General features: G+C 43.3%; 1 protein-coding gene across 4 annotated transcripts in view; it reads right to left on the bottom strand.

Moving 5' to 3' along the window:
- Window positions 1-19192, bottom strand: part of POU6F2 (POU class 6 homeobox 2) — a 495064-nt gene that overhangs the window by 124998 nt on the left and 350874 nt on the right. For all 4 annotated transcript variants that reach the window (XM_045494367.1, XM_045494365.1, XM_045494366.1 and 1 more), the window contains exon 5: window positions 1283-1629. In XM_045494367.1, the coding sequence (XP_045350323.1) occupies window positions 1283-1629 (347 nt within the window). The remainder of the gene's footprint in view (window positions 1-1282; window positions 1630-19192) is intronic.

The raw sequence follows: 19192 nt of genomic DNA on the forward strand, positions 1-19192 counted from the left end.
CCGACTCAAAAGAACGTTCACCTTCCAAGCAACAACGACCCAAGTGCCGGGGAAAACACAATTACTCATCTTACCCAAATGGTTTTATTTCCAGGAAAACTTGGGGCCACCATTGAGAATTCAAGTTCATAGCAACAAAGTTAGGGGACAACAAACAAAATCAGTTCTCAAATGCTAACTCTAAATCCCTGGCCTCTCTGTGTGTCAAGCTAGTGTGGCTTTGCATACTTTGCTGTTGAGGACCTGGGGACTCATGGCTATTGTTGTCCTCAGGTAGGGGAGGGCCGCCTGCCCCAGAATCAAGGAGGGGGTTGAGTTGGCATTTGAAGTGAGTGTATGGGCTGCTCACTTTGTTGGACTTTGTCACTGTATCACCAATGCACTAAATCATCTGTCATCTCACTGGGGAAAACATCACTATGTAAGTCAAAACCTGGGCTATTAATTTCTGGATCTGAGGTGTTGACACCACAGTCATTATATTCTGAAGCTAATTTATTTTAGAGGCATCTAAGTTAAGAATGGCTTTCTGAACTTTAAAGTTCTGTATTCCTGAATGATGGTCGATTAAGGATAAGCTCTGGTAGTTAGCCTGAATATCTATTTTTGATGCCCTGGGCCTCAAGGTAAAAAAGTCAATGTATAGAAGCTTTATTATTTTATAAAGATGCAGATTTGTTGAGGCTGTTTGCATAATTTTAGAGAAATTGTTAGTCCGTGGTTGGAATGGTTGGAATCTGGGACACAGACCAGGGGATGAATTTCTTTACCCTCCTAACCCCAGAGAGTCTTTAGAAAAATAGAAACAAAAGAGCACAAAGTACTTAAGGTAAGACACTGTTGTATTCATAATATAGAGAAATAACCACCATGCCTCATGGACAGGAGATGCAGTTCTCCACGGGGCTACAAAACTGTGCTGGTAATAATTTTAATTGGATGCTATCTTTGCTGCCTTCAGAAAGTATCATAAAATGGAATTATTACAGGCTACAAGTGCACTTACAGTGCCGGCCTCTCACAGGAGGAAACAGAACACATTTATCCATTGGAGGGCAACATCAATGGGCTTCTATTTGTTTCCTTTACATGCATCCCCAGCCGCCTGCTATTTGCTTCCTCTTCCCTACGTCTAGGAGATCAATTCGAATTAGGTGCTGCGGACCTGGGTGCTAAGTCTGACCGGCCCTCGGCCTGGGGGGGGGGGGGGCGGGCGGCGGGGGGACGGCGCGACCCCGAGGACAGGTCCCCCGGAGCTCACGGGGCGGGGCGGGGAGCATACCTGCAGAGGATTGGGTGGCGTGAGCGGCGACGGAAGGCCATGTCCCGGAGACTGGCTGGCTTTCTGAGGGGGGCTCGCGCTCTGCTGAGTCGGAGACGGTTGGTTCTGGCTCGGGGGGTGGGGGTGGGGCTGAGGCTGCTGCTGGGGCTGAGCTGGCGGAGCCGGCGGCTGCTGGGAGGCGGGAGGCGGCTGCTGGGGCGGGGCGGGCTGGGGCTGCGGCTGCGGGGGCTGCGGGGGCGCCTGCGGGCCGGGCGGCGGGTGCTGGCCGGCGGGCGGCGGCGGCGGCGGCGGCTGGAGCTGCTGGAGCTGCTGGAGCTGCTGGAGCTGGGAGTTCAGGGATGAGGTAGCTACAAGGAGAGAAAGGGAACGTGCAGGTGAAACACACTCGGCCGCGTCCCGCTGTGTCCCCGACCGCTTGCTCCGCGCGAGCTCGGAGTTTGCTCTCTCGCCCTCATCGCTCCGGTGCCGACCGGGGTTGTGGGGCTCCGGGAGGGAAGAGTCACTTCCTAGGGAAATTGTAAACTTTGGGGAGGACCAGCGTGTCACCCGTCCGGCGTTACTTTACAGGGTACCGTGCAGTGCGAGCCGAGGGTGCCCCAGCGATGGGACTAACGTTTCCCTGCCTTCTCTCGCTCTTCCTTCCCGCACTGGCTTGGGAAAGACACTCACCGCTTTCAAGAGTTGCTTTCGACTGTAAAAGTTCAACCCGTTTACTTCTTTCGGCAAATGCTCAACCCAACGGAAACTAAGTTGTTTGTCACCTCCTTTTGACCAGCAGTGCCGTCGGTGGTGTCGTTGGCACCCGCTACTTCAGACATGTTAGTTTCAAGTTTGTACAGTTTTGGTTTTTTTTTTTTTTAAATTTCAAGATGGTACATGCTTCTCAGCTTTGCAGAGACAAAAGCCTGAGTGGGAATATTTTGCCTGCTGATCAAACAGACCGGGCTCCCTTACCCCCACCCCCAAACTGGAAGGCTTAGAGAGCAGGGTACTGTGAACTCTGCAGTGGTTACTGGACACATTATCACCTCAAAACCAGGCCAGGGACTGAGAGAATGATATCATCTTTTCAAGATTCCCTTGTTCTTTGAAAAGTAGGAGTTGGTGGGCCCAGCTTCTTAACGCTGAGCGCAGTAAATTTGTTCTCATATGCCCATCTGGCTCTGAACGATTTCTGCAGCAGGAAGACAGGTTGGCCAAAGAATGATCTAGAGAAAATTACTGCGACAAGTTCACCTCCTTCTTTGCCTGAATCTCAGTCTAAAAGCTTTCCAACAAGCCTACAAATAAATATAAGGATCGATGTTGAACCCATTGGCCTTGGCTGCAATGTCTTCCTGCTTCTCCCCTACCTAGAATTAGTCAAGATTTTCAACATTAATAACTCCTCTTTGTATGCTAACTAATTTGGATATAAATTTAAAAAATAGAATTAAAATAAATAAATAAATAAAAACTCCTCTTTGTCACATTAAACTAGTTCCTATTTTTAAAGAAATGCTCCTTAAAAAAAAAAAAATCTTGTGGTTCCATAAAGTGCCATATTGCACACCTGCCTTCACACAACAAATATGTTCTTGGGAAGTCTGTGTACATTGATTCGTATGTTGAGGACACCTAGAGAACTTTGTAAGAAAACCAAGCAATGACTATTTTTGTAAATTTCAGAGTCATTTCGTTAGGCTTACTGAACATCAGCTAGGCACAAGTACTGTGCCAATGTGTAGGACTCAAGGAGCCAATCCTGCCTTCACAGAGTTCATCATCTATTTATTGGAGATCAGATTAACTCATAGGAAACAATCAGGTTTGGGGGTAATTTTACAGAGTCCTGCTAATGGTAGACCAAAATGACCCAGAGAATCAGGACAGGGAGTTTTCTTTTGGTTAGAGAGGCCAGGACAGTGTTCACAGAGGGTGCTGAAGGAGAGCGAGGAGGGTTCAAGAGAGTGAGGGTCATTCCTCGAAAGGAAGGAAGAGAGGATATTACAGAATGTGAGAAGCGCCCAGATGACACCGCCTGGCTTAGGTGATATTTCTGAAGGACAACGTGGAGAATGGACTGCCGGTACACAGGCTCTGGGAAGTTTGGGATGACTTTAGAGCTCAGAGAGGGTGGAGAGCCTATCTTTTGAAAGTGATGGAAAGACAGATCACTCCCAATTAGCCTCTGGTGTAAGTCAGATTTTAAATATATAATCGGGGGCACCTGGGTGGCTTGTCGGTTAAGCGTCCGACTTCGGCTCAGGTCATGATCTCACAGTCTGTGGGTTCGAGCCCCGCATCGGGCTCTGTGCTGACAGCTCAGAGCCTGGAGTCTGCTTCCGATTCTGTGTCTCCCTCTCTCTCTGGCCCTCCCCTGCTCATGTTCTGTCTCTCTCTGTCGCAAAAATAAAAACATTAAAAAAAATTTTTAAAAATATATAATCGGATTTGTTTATTTTTATTTCTTTTTTTAAAATCAGGTTTGTTTAAAGCCAGGCACACACGTATTGGTGACACGGTAGTTTGACGGCTCCCAGAGGCACCAAATACCAATCTGTGCTCTCAGACACCATGTAGAGCTTCCACATTGGACCAGTTGGGATGGCAAGTTTTCACTGGGTTGCTGAATTACTCTAGGTCTGTTCAACCACTCGGTCCATTGTGTGCCCTGCCTTGCATGTGAGTCCAGAGTGCTCTGGGACTCCAAAGGTAGAGATGGTGTGTATGAAAGAGGGCTGGAAAATACCCAGTCAATGGGAACTCTCTGAACCTTCTGCCCAATTTTGCTGCAAACCCAAAAATGCTCTAAAAAATTAAGTCTCTCTAGAAAAAAATACCCAGTCATCCCATTTACTGGAACTTTAACGGAATGGTCTGTTTTCACCACCCGCCCATTCCTATCGTACAAAATCACATTTTATTGACAGTTTGGGAGCCCAGCTCAATTCTGACCTCCCAGGATCTTCCTCAATCTGGAAGGTCCTGGAGGAGTGGGATTTGATCTCTCTTGGTAGAGTTACAGATCTGGGGAATCTGATTGCATCTGGCCTCCTGCCCGATTGAAATCAAGCCTGTCCTGATTTCTTTCAGGTGGGGGGGCACACATGTCAGCGCCTATTTTCATGGTTGACTTAAATACCATACTGTTTCATTTTGGTTAGAAAAGCATTTATCTAAATCAGCATTTAGAAGCAGGGTAGACCGGGGAATATTGGCAGACAGATATTGGCAAATGGGGAGGTGCAGCAGACCCTAACCTACTAATGAGACACGGGTCCAAATGTGTCTTCGTTCCTTTATGTTGCTATGTTCACATTGCTTGGCTCTTTCCTTCCCATAACCTGCAGCTTGTCTGGAAAGGCATTAAGTTAACCTCCACAAAACCTCTTCGAGGTTTTTACATAAACTAATTTGGCATCGGCAGGCAAAAAATGATGGATAATAAACTATGTCCAGGCGTGTACTGGATGCAAAGAAAAGCATGAGGGGTTTATACAAGAATGCAACGCTGGTCTAAACAGCAAAGCCACCTACATAACACTGTGTAAAACGAAAGTGAAAAAAAAAAGCAGTAAAGCCCGGAGCCTCTAAAACAGTCATTGTATAAAGCGTACTGAGATACACACACAAAATAGGAAGGTTCAAAGACATTTAACTATAGAGAATGTGGATTAAATGATAATTGTTGAGTGTGAACTCTGACCCTATGCATGGAAGATTAAAGATTGTTACTTTCTGGGGGCGCCTGGGTGGCTCAGTTAGTTAAGCATCCGACTTTGGCTCTGGTCATTGTTCTCACTGTTTGTGAGTTCGAGCCCTGCATGGGGCTCTGTACTGATAGCTCGGAGCCTGGAGCCTGCTTGGGATTCTGTGTTTCACCCTCTCTCTCTGCCCCTCCCCCACTTGTTCTCTCTCAGTCTCTCTCTCTTTCAAAAGTAAACAAATAAATTTTAAAAAATGATTCTTACTTTCTTCCCTGGTATTTACATCCTTTTATGATTGTTTCCCCCCTGTCTGGTTACTATACACTATGTAGACCAACAGTAAATGTAAAATTTAACTACAATACCAGTCACTATGAAGGAAAAAAAGAGATGCATAGAAATTGACATTACATTCACTTAACATTTTTCTTAAACTTACACTTTTAAAAAAGAACCCCCAAACAAAATTCCAGCCAACTCTAAATTTCCTAGAGAAACCAGTGGCTCAAAACCTCCCCAATAAATAATTTAATATGACAAAGGAGTAACCAGGAATCTTTCATTTCTCCATTTGTTCGGTTTCCATATGTCAGCTGTAAATTAGAAAAACTTCCTTCTTTTGAATCTTTGTTAGAGGTTTCCTCAGGAAAGCACATACATAACAAAGCCACACACCCTTAGAGGTATTGGAATTTCATTGCCTGGGATTTACATAAGGCTACTTTCAAGGCAGGGACATGGAAAAGTGAAAGCATCGGGCATATGTGCACACGAAGGGCAAGTCCATGAAAGATTCTGGAGAAATACAGATGTGTCTTCTACCTCCAAGGTATTTGAAACACCGTAGGACCACAGAAAGCAAAATGGCACTCGCGTATCAGAGGAAGTGCTCACTTTTGTTAACACAGAGTATAACATCATGTTAATCTAATCACTCTGTGGGGGGGATCTCAACTTCAGCATTTCCTTGCACTTTTCAGGCTCAGGCATATATGGGCATGGCTGGCACACTGGCAGTTTGGGTTTGACAGCGTGCTGGGAAGGGGGACAAACTAAGTCTGGTTATACATCTCTGGGCCTGTCTGGGAACTGTAGTAGCCTCATAGCAATACATTGACAGAGGATAGAAGATATAGGCCAAGGAGAAGGAGCCGGGTGAAGGCTTCTCCCCAGAATCCTGGGGCACCTGGGTGGCTCAGTCTGTTAAGCAGGTTAAGCGTCTGACTTCGGCTCAGGTCATGATCTCACGGTTCCTGGGTTCAAGCCCTGCATAGGGCTCTGTGCTGACAGGTCAGATCCTGGAGCCTAGAACCTACTTCGGGTTCTGTGTCTCCCTCTCCCTCTGCCCCTCCCCTGCTCGTGCTCTGTCTCTCTCTGTCTCTCAAAAATAAATGAACATTAAAAAAAAATTAAAAACATAAAGTGCCCCGGAATCCCGAGAAAAGCATAATGGTAATGGCTATTCAAATGCATCCTTAGTCCCACTCCCTGGTGCAAGCCTGTTCCTAGGCAGAGAGAAAAGGCACCAAGTAAAAACAAAGAGGTCAATGTATGAGGCTAAGTGCAAGGAGCCAGATGCCAAAGGCTATATGCTGTATAATTCCATTTATATGAAATGTGCGGAATAGGCGAATCCATAGTCACAGAAAGCACATTAGTGATTGCAGAGGCTGGGGGTGGGGGCTGGGGAGTAACTCCTGGCAGGTATGGGTTTTCTGTGTAGGGTGTTTAAAAAGTTCTAGAAGTAGATGGTGGTGGTTGGACATCACAAAGGTACTTAAAGCCACTGAATTGTACACCTTAAAATGGTTCAAATGACAAATTTTATGCTATGTGTATTTTACCACAATAATAATAATAATAATAATAATAATTGCTGTTTCTCCATATTCACACACTGGGAGCCAAGCTATACTGTCTCGGGATGCCACAGGCTAGGAAGGCAAGCCTTCTCCACTCTGCATGGCTTTGCAGCTCTGAGGACTCAGGTCAGCCACCAGTGAGGGTTGTGCCTGGTGAAGCAGAGGGAGGGACACGGGCAGGACTGCAGGATGCCAGGTGGCCAAGAGAGGAAAACGCCAAGCCCACCGCATGGGCACGGGTCTGACAGCGCAGAACAAGATCGCTATCAAAGTGAGCCACGGGCTTGCTCCTGAGCTCTGGCGAGATACTCCTCCAGAAATGCCAGAGAAAAGTATTCTTCCAAGTGGAAGGTGGACACTCCGTGTGAGCAGGTGGAGACCAGTGATGCAGTTTGGGTTCAAAATAAGACAGTGCTTCATAGTTTGGAAAGTACTTAAATTTACTATGAATGACTGAGCTTTTCAAGACAACCACGTGGATAGATGATACCATTGCCATGCTGTACATGTTGAACTTGGGCTCAGAAGTTCACACAGCTTGACCTTCCCAAGTTTACCTAGCAAGTGAGTGTTATGGATGGCTCAGTCTTAGGTGTGTGTCTTCCAAGCCCTGAACATGAGAATCAGCTGTATGGATGGGCCAATCTATTTCCTCCTGAGGGCTGGAACAAAGGTAACTGCACACTCACACAGGGAGGGATGCCCTCTGAGGCTTTGCTCTTGAGAAGAGCTGGTCCAGGCACCTGGCTACAGAAGCTAATTTGGAAGTGTCTGCTCCGTGATGAATCGTTCAGCTCCTGGGAAAGCGTGTACAGTTGTACCTCTGTCCTGCTGCAGGCAAAACATTTTTGAAAGCCTGCTGATAGGAAATGTACATGTGTGTTTGAGGATAAAGATGCTAATTTGAGGGCAAGACATGGGTCGTTATAAGGAACAGAGACATGGGGTTGCAAGAAGGGAAGTGAAAAATCTGAGCAGAAGGGAGGTGGGGACGGACCACACAGCAATTTATTTGTGTCACAAGTTTGCCATCATGGTAAGAGAATATCTCGTCTACACTTAGATATCAGGCAGAAGCCATACTGGGCTCAGCTTGGTGACATTTTAAGTATCTGAGTAGGGAAACAGCTTATATTGTCCATAGAACTCTGTGACACCCTTGTCTCTAGAGCATTTTTGGTGACAGGAAGAGTTCTTTCTCTGGATGGATTTGTCCTTAATCGGGAGCAGTGACTCCCAAATCGGTTCAGTCTTACAAATCACTGGGCTTGCGGGCCACCAAAAAGAAAACTCATGCTTCCTGATGTAGCTTTTGCTTTCCTAACTCTGTATCTTTCTATCTATCTATCTATCTATCTATCCATCTATCATGTATTTATTTTGAGAGAGAGAGAGAGAGAGAATCCCAAGCAGGCTCCATAGTATCATTGTGGAGCCTGATGTGGAGCTCAAACTCATGAACCATGAGATCATGAGCTGAGCGGAAACCAAGAGTCAGACACTTCACCTACTGAGCCATCCAGGCACCCCCTCCCCCCACCCCAATGCTGTAATTATTGTTCACTTGTGTTGCCCACTAAAATCCCCAGGAGAAGAAAAAAGAATGGAATCTAGAACAACCCAACCAGAGGAAGTTGAGTTGGTAAACCTGGTTTTCTGCTTCCTCCTGTGCCCCAAGAAATAACATCCAAGGTAGCTGAAGCAAGTGTGCAGATCAGGAACCCTTTGGTTCCCTCGTTAAGGGCATTTCCAGCCTGCACTGGTGGACAGGAGCTTTGCAAAGTGGATGGAAAAAACAGTCTGTCAGGAACGGAGGACTCTGAAAAACCTGCAGAAGGTGAGAACTTTTGGGGGAAATTTGCTTTTATTTTTGGCAACAGTGTTAAAAGGAAACAAGATCCATTCTGCTTCAAAGATTATGATGTGTAACCACCTCACGTGTGGCCATGGTTATAGTTCCAGAAATATCTTTAATCTGTCATTTGTTTCTCTTGCATGTAAGGCAGAGAGCTCAGTATCTGTTGGGGTATCAGGAGAAAACAAAGAGAAAAAAAAATTCTCCCAATGAAAAATCCCTACAAATTACTGGGTATTGCTGAACTATAGGAACTTCTTTCTTACCAAGCTGGTTTTTGCCCACTCTGGCAGCCTACCTCAAATTGTGGACAGAATCACCTGGGGACCTTGTTAGAAAAGTGGATTCCAGAGAGTAGGACAAAATCTGCATTCTAAAACATCGCCCAGGGAGGGGGTCAGGGGGCCATCGCCCCTGGGGCTCCCAGCATCCCAGACAGGAGGGGGTGGCTCTTCTCTTGGCCTTCAACTGGAGCACCTCATTCTCCTATCTCCATAATTTTGAGAATGTGTTTTTCTGAAAAACGAATCTGTTCTTCCACCAGCAAAGGCATACCGAAACAAAATCGCTATTTGGAAAAAAAACCAAAAAAACAAAAAACAAAAAACAGAAAACAGACACCTGGGAATCTTTCAGTATCTTTAGCACATTCTTTTATTTTTTTTTTTTTTTAAATTTTTTTTTCAACGTTTTATTTATTTTTGGGACAGAGAGAGACAGAGCATGAACGGGGGAGGGGCAGAGAGAGAGGGAGACACAGAATCAGAAACAGGCTCCAGGCTCTGAGCCATCAGCCCAGAGCCCGACGCGGGGCTCGAACTCACGGACCGCGAGATCGTGACCTGGCTGAAATCGGACGCTTAACCGACTGCGCCACCCAGGCGCCCCTAGCACATTCTTTTAGATATGAGGGCAATTTGCCACCCATTACTGCATTTGTTGACATTTTGGGGAGCACTCTTGTTGGAGTGTTTTCACAAGTATTAAGTGTGAGACTGCAATGTTAGCTTTTAGACGGCCCATTAAACAAGGAAGAGGAAAAGCAAAGAAGTACCCAGAGTAAAGCAAAGAGAAGCAGCAGCAGGGGCCATCGCAAAGGCCTGGGATTCAGCGGTGGCAAGGCTGGCTGGAATTTCCAGTGGGATTTGTGGAGACCCTACTGTGAGCAGCTGATCTCCTTCCATCTCCTCCTGCAGAATGGCCCACAGCTAGGCCAACCTAAACTCTCCGGAAAAATCAGGGGAAGGCTCTCCTCTAAAGAAATTGAAAAACTTGTCTGGGGAAGAATTAGGATGTCCAATGTGGATGTGGGCACCCCAAAGCAAAGTCCTCTTTGCTAAAAAAGCTAGTCAGTTCCCAATCTCACCCCAACACACTGAGCTCTTAATACCCTTCCAAGCCCTTAGGAAGTCATTCCAGCTTCCTACCGTGTGCCAACCAAGTTGAAAGAAAAGAGGCTTACATCCCAATACTTCTCCCATGGAATTGCAGAACACCAAAGATAAAGATTGTTGAACAACTTAAAAGATTTCGGAGACAAATAAGAGGCCATCTACAAAGCAACATAAATCAAACTGGCATCAGACCTCCTGTTAGCAAAACTATATGGTTAAAACCACTGGAGCAATGCCTTCAAAGTTCTGGAAGAAGATGATTCCCAGCCAAGAGTTCTGTTGCCGGCTAAACTTTCTGTCAACCGCGAGAGCAGAGTAAGACCCATTTTGGAACTTGCTGAAACTTAGACATCTTATCCTCACATGCTTTTTCTTGGGAAATTGAATAGGTACTTCAGCAAAATAAGGCGGTGAGCCAAGAAAGAGGAAGATTTAGGATCCAGGGAGCAGTGTGTGACACGCAGGTGAGCAATACCAGGGAGCTCCACTACAACAGTGTCTGGAAGTTCTAGAAAGCACCGAGGCTTTGGTGAACTATCTCCAGAAAAAAGGAAGACTCCACAGAAGTGAGAGGATATTTGAGATCTTGGAAGAATTTGAAAATAGGGAAAAAAAGAAAGGAAACTAGAAACTCCAGCAAAACCAAAAGCTATCTGGGAAAGCCACAGTCAAGAAATGAAGCAGTTGTTCCAAATTAGCACAAGAAGTCACTGAGCTCCAAGAAGAAAAGTGGAACAGATTCCGTGTTGTAGAAAAATAAGAAGCTAGAAGAGGGTAGCCGCTTTGTAAAGAAGGTACACATTTCTTCTCACAATAAAAGAAGATGGGTAATAAGATACTTCAGGCAAAACAAAACAAATAATCTAAGAACAAGCTATGGTTTTTTAAGAAACAATAAAAGAAACAGACACCATGACCCAGTTGTGCGATGAGACGGGGCATGATTTTGAGCACTTGGTGAAGTGTGGAAGGAGAAGCTATTTGAATATTTTCTTGGAGCGGCACTAAAATCCAGTCTAGAAGGACATGTGATCACAGCATGCTTCTTGGCTCTTCAGGAAATAATAAGGTAGCCATATTAAGGTTAAGAGGGTTTACTGACTTTCAATATTTGAAACAGCCTGTAAACAAGGCATGACAGATTTAATGAGAACATAAATGCTACTAAAATCCTTGACAACGTGGAAGTGGGAGTGAGGAGGGCAAGTGAGAATCAGAGCATTAGTGGGGAATCAAGAGATCCCTCCAGATAGGTGACTGAACAAATGGGGATTCAAAGATGCTATTGAAAGTTATAAAGCTAGGGCGCCTGGGTGGCTCAGTCAGGTAAGTATCCAACTCTTGATTTTGGCTCAGGTCATGGTCTCGTGGCTTGTGGGATCAAGCCTTATGTCAGACTCTGCACTGATAGCACAGAGCCTGCTTGGGATCCTCTTTCCCTCTCTCTCCCCCTCCCCTGCTCATGCTCTCTTTCTCTCTCTCCCTCTCTCTCTCTCTCTCTCTTTCTCTCAAAATAAATAAATAAACTTAAAACAATAAAGTTACAAAGGTAACTAAAACTAGCACTCTATTCCCATCAGGAGAAGGGAGAAAGAGGAAGTAGGAGATGTTATAAGTGAGCTAAACCCCCATATGCCATAGCAGGAAATAAATAGGTGAGGCATTCACCAGCCAATAAATCAAGAGACAGAAGTAAATGGAAAGTATTCAGAAACACAGAGATAAACCCATTAGACCAGAAATGGTTAAATATGATTGCCTTGGGGGAGTAACCCTGAGGGTGGGGAGGGGTATGGCTGAGAACCGCACCTTCTTCAGCACCCCTCTGTACTGAAATGATTTTTTTTAAAAAAAATTTTTTTTAACGTTTATTTATTTTTGAGACAGAGAGAGACAGAGCATGAATGGGGGAGGGTCAGAGAGAGAGGGAGACACAGAATTTGAAACAGGCTCCAGGCTCTGAGCGGTCAGCACAGAGCCCGACGCGGGGCTCAAACTCACAGACCCGCGAGATCATGACCTGAGCCGAAGTCGGCCACTTAACCGACTGAGCCAGCCAGGCGCCCCTGAAATGATTTTTAACCACATGCATGCGCTGCACTGACAAACGTCTTTAGAAAATCAGCTTGAACATTGTGGCTGCCCCTTGTAGGACAACAGCTAATGCTGAGGTGCCAGGCACTGTTCTAGACCCTTTCCTTTCCTCGCCATTTCTCATCAGCCCTCCCAACAACCTCGCAGTCAGTCTCCTGGGTTGGATTTTTCCCAGATGTAGCACCTGAGCCAAGGATTCAAGTGCCAGTGATTTGTTAAGGAAGGGCTTCCAGGAGAAATCAGGAAGGGAGTGAGGAAAACAGGATAGGGAAGAGCAAGGAGCGAAGCAGGGCTGAGATTTCAGGTGAACCCCGCACCCCTATCTCTGTCTCATCCTCTCCCCAGGGGCTCTGAAGCATGAACTGCACCTCAGAGTCTGTTCTGTCTTGAAGCTCTTCTCCTCTTCCTACACCAGTCAGTTATCAGCTCCAGGGGTCCGGGAGCTTCTGATTCTCTATAAGGGGGAAGGGACTTCAGTGCCCGGGAATCAGAGAACTTCCTAAGAACGACAGCACAGTATTTAACAATTACTCTCAGAGGTGATTACACTATGTAGCAGGCCCAATAAGGTAATCGGAAATGCCCTCAGAGTGACAAGATATGAATTTCCATGGATCTTGTCTAAATGGTTTGGTCAAAACACAATCATACCAGGTCCCCTTGACTATCTCTCTGTATAGACAAGTACATATCTATTTATATCTATAAATATACCAAAAATATATACATATATATAATATCCACCTACAGCATATATAATATCATATATATATATATCAGCATATATAATATCACCATATATTATCACCTATATCTATATATAATCCTATACCTAGTTATATAATGTATATCATCTGTCTATCTATCTATCTATCTATCTATCATCTATATCTACATCAAGCCAAATTAAAGGGACAGGAGGTCCCTAGGCTCCAAAACTTTGGCCAATTAATTACTGAACAGAATGCTGGTGATATAGGATTGAACAAAACAACAATGGTTGTTGCTCTCATAGTGCTTAGAATTTAGTTCCACTGAAGGCCTTGAAGTGATGAAAGTTTTCACATAGTGATAGAATGTAACTATTCATCAGAGAGAGGTTAGTTGTTACTGGAAGCACAGAAAGAAATGCACTTCAGAAACCAGTTCTGGGGTTGGAATGGTGTTCTGAGGCCATGACAGTTCTGGTCTAAGTGGCGGCTATAATATCTTTGCAGCCATACTATCTTTGAATAATTGTCACGCCTAATTCTGTATTCACACTTATTCTGCCAAGATTAGGATTTTCATGGTTTTGTCCTTCTATAAGCGGAGAAATTGTTGGCCAAAGGACAATTGTATCAGGTCCCCTTGACAATTATATTTCTCTTTGTAAATTAAAACAGACATCGTGGTTTTATAAATCTGTCTCTTTGGGTGTGAGTCAGGAGAGTGATATTTGGATCCATTCTGGGACACTAATTAGATCGGGCTTCTTGAGCTCCCTAGGCTGGGGAGAATAGAATTTTCCATGGGCTCCACTGATGATACCAACTGTGGCATGAAACTTCTTTTGAAAAGTCCACAACAGACATTCGTTCCTCCTAGTCAGAAATGTTCCAAAGTTCATTCCACAAGATGCTAGCCCCATGAAAAAGAGAGTGTTCCAGGATCAAATAATTTGGGAGACACTCTAGGTTGTATTCTATTTTTGCAAGCCCACAGTGAGCATTAGAATATTGATAGCGTAGAATTTCGGCATTTAAGAAAGCTGATCAGCATTTTTCATCCAGCACTCACCAAACTCATTTGGCCTTGGAACCCCATCATTTTGGGTTTTTTCCCCTCAAACTTATGTGTATATGTGGAACTAATACTGTGAGGGAGCCATTCAGGAGTATCCTAAAGGTGTCTCTGTCTGTTGCAGTCAAATGTGACGTTTTTAGAGACGATTTTATATGTAAAAAAAAATGTACAGGTATACAGTGCATATACATATATACAATGTACCTGTATACAAGATACATATACAGTGTACAAATATAATATATATATATAAAATATATAATGTGCATATATGTGATACATATACACACAATGTATATGTACACAATGTATTTATATACACACACACCGTTTATATATACTATATACATATATACCCAATACATTTATATACAATGTATATGCACATACATATTTGCATGTATAATTATGTGTATATGATTTATATATTTATATATCAGGGTTTTTGGAGGAAATAATGAACTATTTTCAACATACAATAAGCTTAGGGGTGCCTGGGTAGCTCAGTCAGTTAAGCATCCAACTCTTGATTTTGGCTCAGGTCATGATCTCATAGTCAATGAGTTTCAGCCCTGTGTTGGGCTCTGCACTAACAGCACAGAGCCTGCTTGGGATTCTCTCTCTCCCTCTGTCTCTGCCCTTCCCCTGGTCATGCTCTCTTTCTCTCTCTCTCTCAAAAAACAAACAAACAAATAAATAAATAAATAAAATGTATAAACTTTAAAAGAACTGAGCTCAATAGAATTATTTTCTTCTTGAGATATAATTGACATATAACATATTAGTTTTAGGTATACAACATTATGATTTGGATATGTCTATATTGCAAAATGATTATCACAACAAATGTCAGTTAACATCCATCATCCCATAGAGTTACAATTGTTTTTCCCTTTCAAGATGAGAACTTTTAAGATCTTCTTTCTTAGCAACTTTAAAATATGCGATATAGTATTTTAACTATAGTCACTATGCTGTACATTACATCCCCAGGGCTTGTATATCTTATAACTGGAAGCCGGTACTTTCTGACCCTCTTCACCCATTTCATCCACTCCAAACCCCACTCCTCTGGCAATCACCTGTCTAGTCTCTGTGTCTATGAGCTCAGGTTTTTTAAGGATTCCATATATAAGAGAAATCATACAGTATTTGTCTTTCTGTCTGGCTTTTTTTACTTAATATAATGCCCTTAAGATCTATCCATGTTGTTGTAAATAGCAATATTTCCTTATTTCTCATGGCTGAATAATACTGCATGGTGTATGTATGTGTGTGTGTGTGTATATGTGTGTATATATATATATATATATATATATATATATATATATATATATCACATTTTCTTTATCCATATATCTGTTAATTGACACTCTAATAAGTAGATGTACTCATCTATAATCAAATTTATCAAGTGTGGTGAAACCTCATTAATTCTTGCTGAAGAGAAGTTTAAATGAGTGTAATAAGCATTTTTGATTAAAAATGGAAATAGGTGTTAAGGGGGGTCAATGCATATGAATTTCTTAACATACGCAGGTTTTATAAATATATTTTTAATGTGTATTTATTTTTGAGAGAGAGAGAGAGAGCACGAGCAGGGGAGGTGCAGAGAGAGAAGGAGAGAGAATCCCAAGAATCTGACAGTGCAGAGCCTGATGTGGGGCTCAAACCCACAAACCATGAGAGACCATGACCTGAACCGAAGAAGTCAGATGCTTAACAAACTGAGCCACCTAGGCACCCCAACAGACACAGATTTCTTAAAGGCGAAGCCTTCCAAGTAGTCTAAAAAGAAATACAAAGGAGTGGGGCACCTGTGTGGCTCACTCGGTTAAGTGTCCAACTCTTAGTTTCAGCTCAGGTCATGATGTCACAATTTTGTGAGTTGGAGCCCCGCATGGGGCTCTGAGCTGACAGTGTGGAGCCGGCTTGGGATTCTCTCTCTCTCCCTCTCTGCCCCTCCCCCACTTATGCTGTCTCTGTCACTCTCAAAATAAATAAATAAGCTTAAAAAGAAATACAAAGGGGAAAGGAAAGAGAAATACAAAAAAGTTTCCTGAAAGGTACAGAGGGAAACCAGAGCTGGAATTTTCTGTGACTAATTAGGATAACCTGGAGCCTAGCTGGACTCTCCCAAGTCCTAGAAAAGCATCACTGTGAGGGATTGCCTGCTGTTGAGGATCCTGGAGTGGATACCCTGCTCTTCAAATAAGTATACAACATGAGTAAAAGACAAAAATACAGTTCTATCAACACTAAGGCTTTTAAAAAATAAGATCTTCCTTCAGAAAAAGATTTAAATAACCCCCTCCTGCTTTTTCCCATCAGATTTCTAAGTCTTCTTCAGGCATTAACAGCATATCAAATGAGAACTCCTAAGATATGAATGTGCATTTGGACTCAATTCCCGTGGATAGATTCTACATGTTCCTTGATTTTGCTTGATTGATTTTTCCATAACCTGCAGGGATTCATAGACTATCTATGGCCACATTCGTTCTTGATTTGAAATCTATTTGTTCAACAGATGAGGCCAAATTTATTCATCAGCAAATCCTAACCCTCCCATAATAACTGGTTTCCTTCTCTTCTGGAGTTTGGCAGAGGCTTAGTGAGGAGTCCGGTGGAAAACAATGCGACTCCCTGGATGTCAGTTCTCTAGGCTCTGCTCTTTCTCCAACACAGGTATAGTCAGGGCTGTGTTTGTTGTGCTTTGAGAGGTTTGAGGTTCACAGCACATTATTGACTATGACACCTTCCCTTCTTTTTTTTTTTTTTTTTTTTTAATTTTTTTTTCAACGTTTATTTATTTTTGGGACAGAGAGACAGAGCATGAACGGGGGAGGGGCAGAGAGAGAGGGAGACACAGAATCGGAAACAGGCTCCAGGCTCTGAGCCATCAGCCCAGAGCCTGACGCGGGGCTCGAACTCCCAGACCGCGAGATCGTGACCTGGCTGAAGTCAGACGCTTAACCGACTGCGCCACCCAGGCGCCCCGACACCTTCCCTTCTTAATACCATATGAGTTTAATGACAGAAAATTCATTGCGGTGGAGTAAGAAGCAGCTCAAAGAAGCGTTCGTGTAACATTCCATCCCATTATTTTTCCTCCACAAACGTGAGACACGGTTATTTGCATCCTTGGTGACCTCCCTTCTCAAAAGGCCAATCCACCTTTTCACGGGAGGTTAAAAGGTTTAAAATTATAGCTAACATTTACTGAGCATGGCTTTTCCCAAGGAAAATTTTACATTGATAGGGTAGAAGCAAAGCCATATTGGGGCACCTGGGTGGCTCAGGCAGTTAGGCGTCTGGCTCTTGATTTGGGCTCAGGTCACCATCTCACAGTTCGTGGGTTCGAGCCCTAAGTTGGGCTCCTGCCCTGACAGTGCAGAACCTGCTTGGGATACCTTTCTCTCCTTCTCTCTCTGCCCCTCCACACTCCCCGCTCATGTACCCTCTCTCTCTCAAAATAAATAAACTTAAAAAAAAAAAAAAAGAAGGAAGTGAAGCCATATTCACTAAACATAAACGTACGGGTATGGGGGAAAGAGAAGTATGCTCATGTATGTTCATTTTATATTTCTATGCTAACAAGATAATAACATATTTCTTTAAACTTATCAGACAAAGCAAGATGTAACACTGGCCTTCAAAGCATCAGCATTTGCCTTTCCCTTCAAATGAACATTTGCAGGGGAAAATATTATGGGCAATTCAGTGGATACTGTGCCTGGTTTAAACACAGCACTATGTTCACTCAAATTTCTTTTAGGCTATAGACACATGGGCCAGTGCTTATTTTCATGGTTGATTTAATCCATCCCCTCTGCCACTGTGGGGATTATTCCCTACAGTTATTCTCCAGTGATCTGTCAGTTCAGATTAAAAAAAGTTAAGTGACAAAGATACGGTGGCTGATTCCTTTAGAAGGCTGTGGATCCTAGGATGTATAGCAAGAGATTTCTTTTTAAGCATCTGACTGTGTTCTCCTCATTTTAACTCCCCCATGTCACTACAAGCCTTCCTTATCTAGGCTGAACTTCAAACTCCTTAAGCAGGTAATTCAATTTTGTTCCTATACAACAACTTCAGGGTTGCCTCAAAGCTTCATAGCTCTTACCCCATTGGTTCTTGCATATTTCTTGAGAAGGGGAGATGGCATATTAGCATATACTTCCTCTCACTTTGCAGACGAAGAAATCTAAACTCAGACATGAGTCTAGGACTATGTGTATTCTAGGTTTGCTTGGCCTGCACAATAACTGATAATACTTTCCTTAAGCTGCATCTATTTTTATATTTTGAAACATAGGAATTAAAAATAATCCCTTGCTAGATTTGCAATTCCATTCCAGATTCACTGAAAATAAATCTGGCACAAAATAAGTTTGTTTGTTTATTTACTTATTTATGAAATAGGCTTCAGGCCTGGCATGGAGCTTAATGTGGGGTTTGAATTCATGACCCTGACATCAAGAACTGAGCTGAGATCAAGAGTTGGACGTTCAACCGACTGAACGACTGACCCAGGTGCCCCACAAAATGACTTTAATTGGATGGCAAAGAATTACTCACATTGCATCATAAATATTATTATAATTCTCATTTTTATTTTCTTTTCCCATTTCTACTGCAGAATTCTTTGGTAGAATAATGAATATACCTCATGGCTAATTTGGTTAGGTTGTATTGGTGTGCAAATTGGCCATTCGAGTCACATAGTTCATTCTAAGCTTTTATATGTACTAAGTTAAAAAGAAGAAAACTAGTAGTTTCAGTAAAATAATTACGTTAATGATAAGCCTATTGGAGGAAAGAGCCATCAAGAAAAATCTTTGGAAAATTCACAAAAAGCAATAGATGCTGGAAAATTAATGAGGTCTGAATGTAATATGGTCATATCCCCCGTACAGGTACAAGTGTTTTTGCAAATATTTTGTGGATTTCTGCCAGGCTGGTTGATCTTGCTTATGGGACATAAAGTAACATTATTTTTACTTTGTTAAGGCAGTCTGGACACAAGAGGCAACACAAATGTTATCAGTAAGGCTAGATCAGGTTATAGCGTGGTAACAAGTAGCTCTAAACTCCCAGCTGTTTAGCTCAACAAAGCTTATTTCTTTTTGTGTCTCTGTAAGCTGGCAGGGGTTCTTAGCTCGTTATAGTCACTTAGGTGCCCACGTCACTCTCTTGAACATGGCCAGGATGATGCCAGGAGGAAAGAG

Source organism: Leopardus geoffroyi, chromosome A2 (assembly GCF_018350155.1).
Source record: "Leopardus geoffroyi isolate Oge1 chromosome A2, O.geoffroyi_Oge1_pat1.0, whole genome shotgun sequence".
In the NCBI taxonomy this organism is placed as follows: Eukaryota; Metazoa; Chordata; class Mammalia; order Carnivora; family Felidae; genus Leopardus; species Leopardus geoffroyi.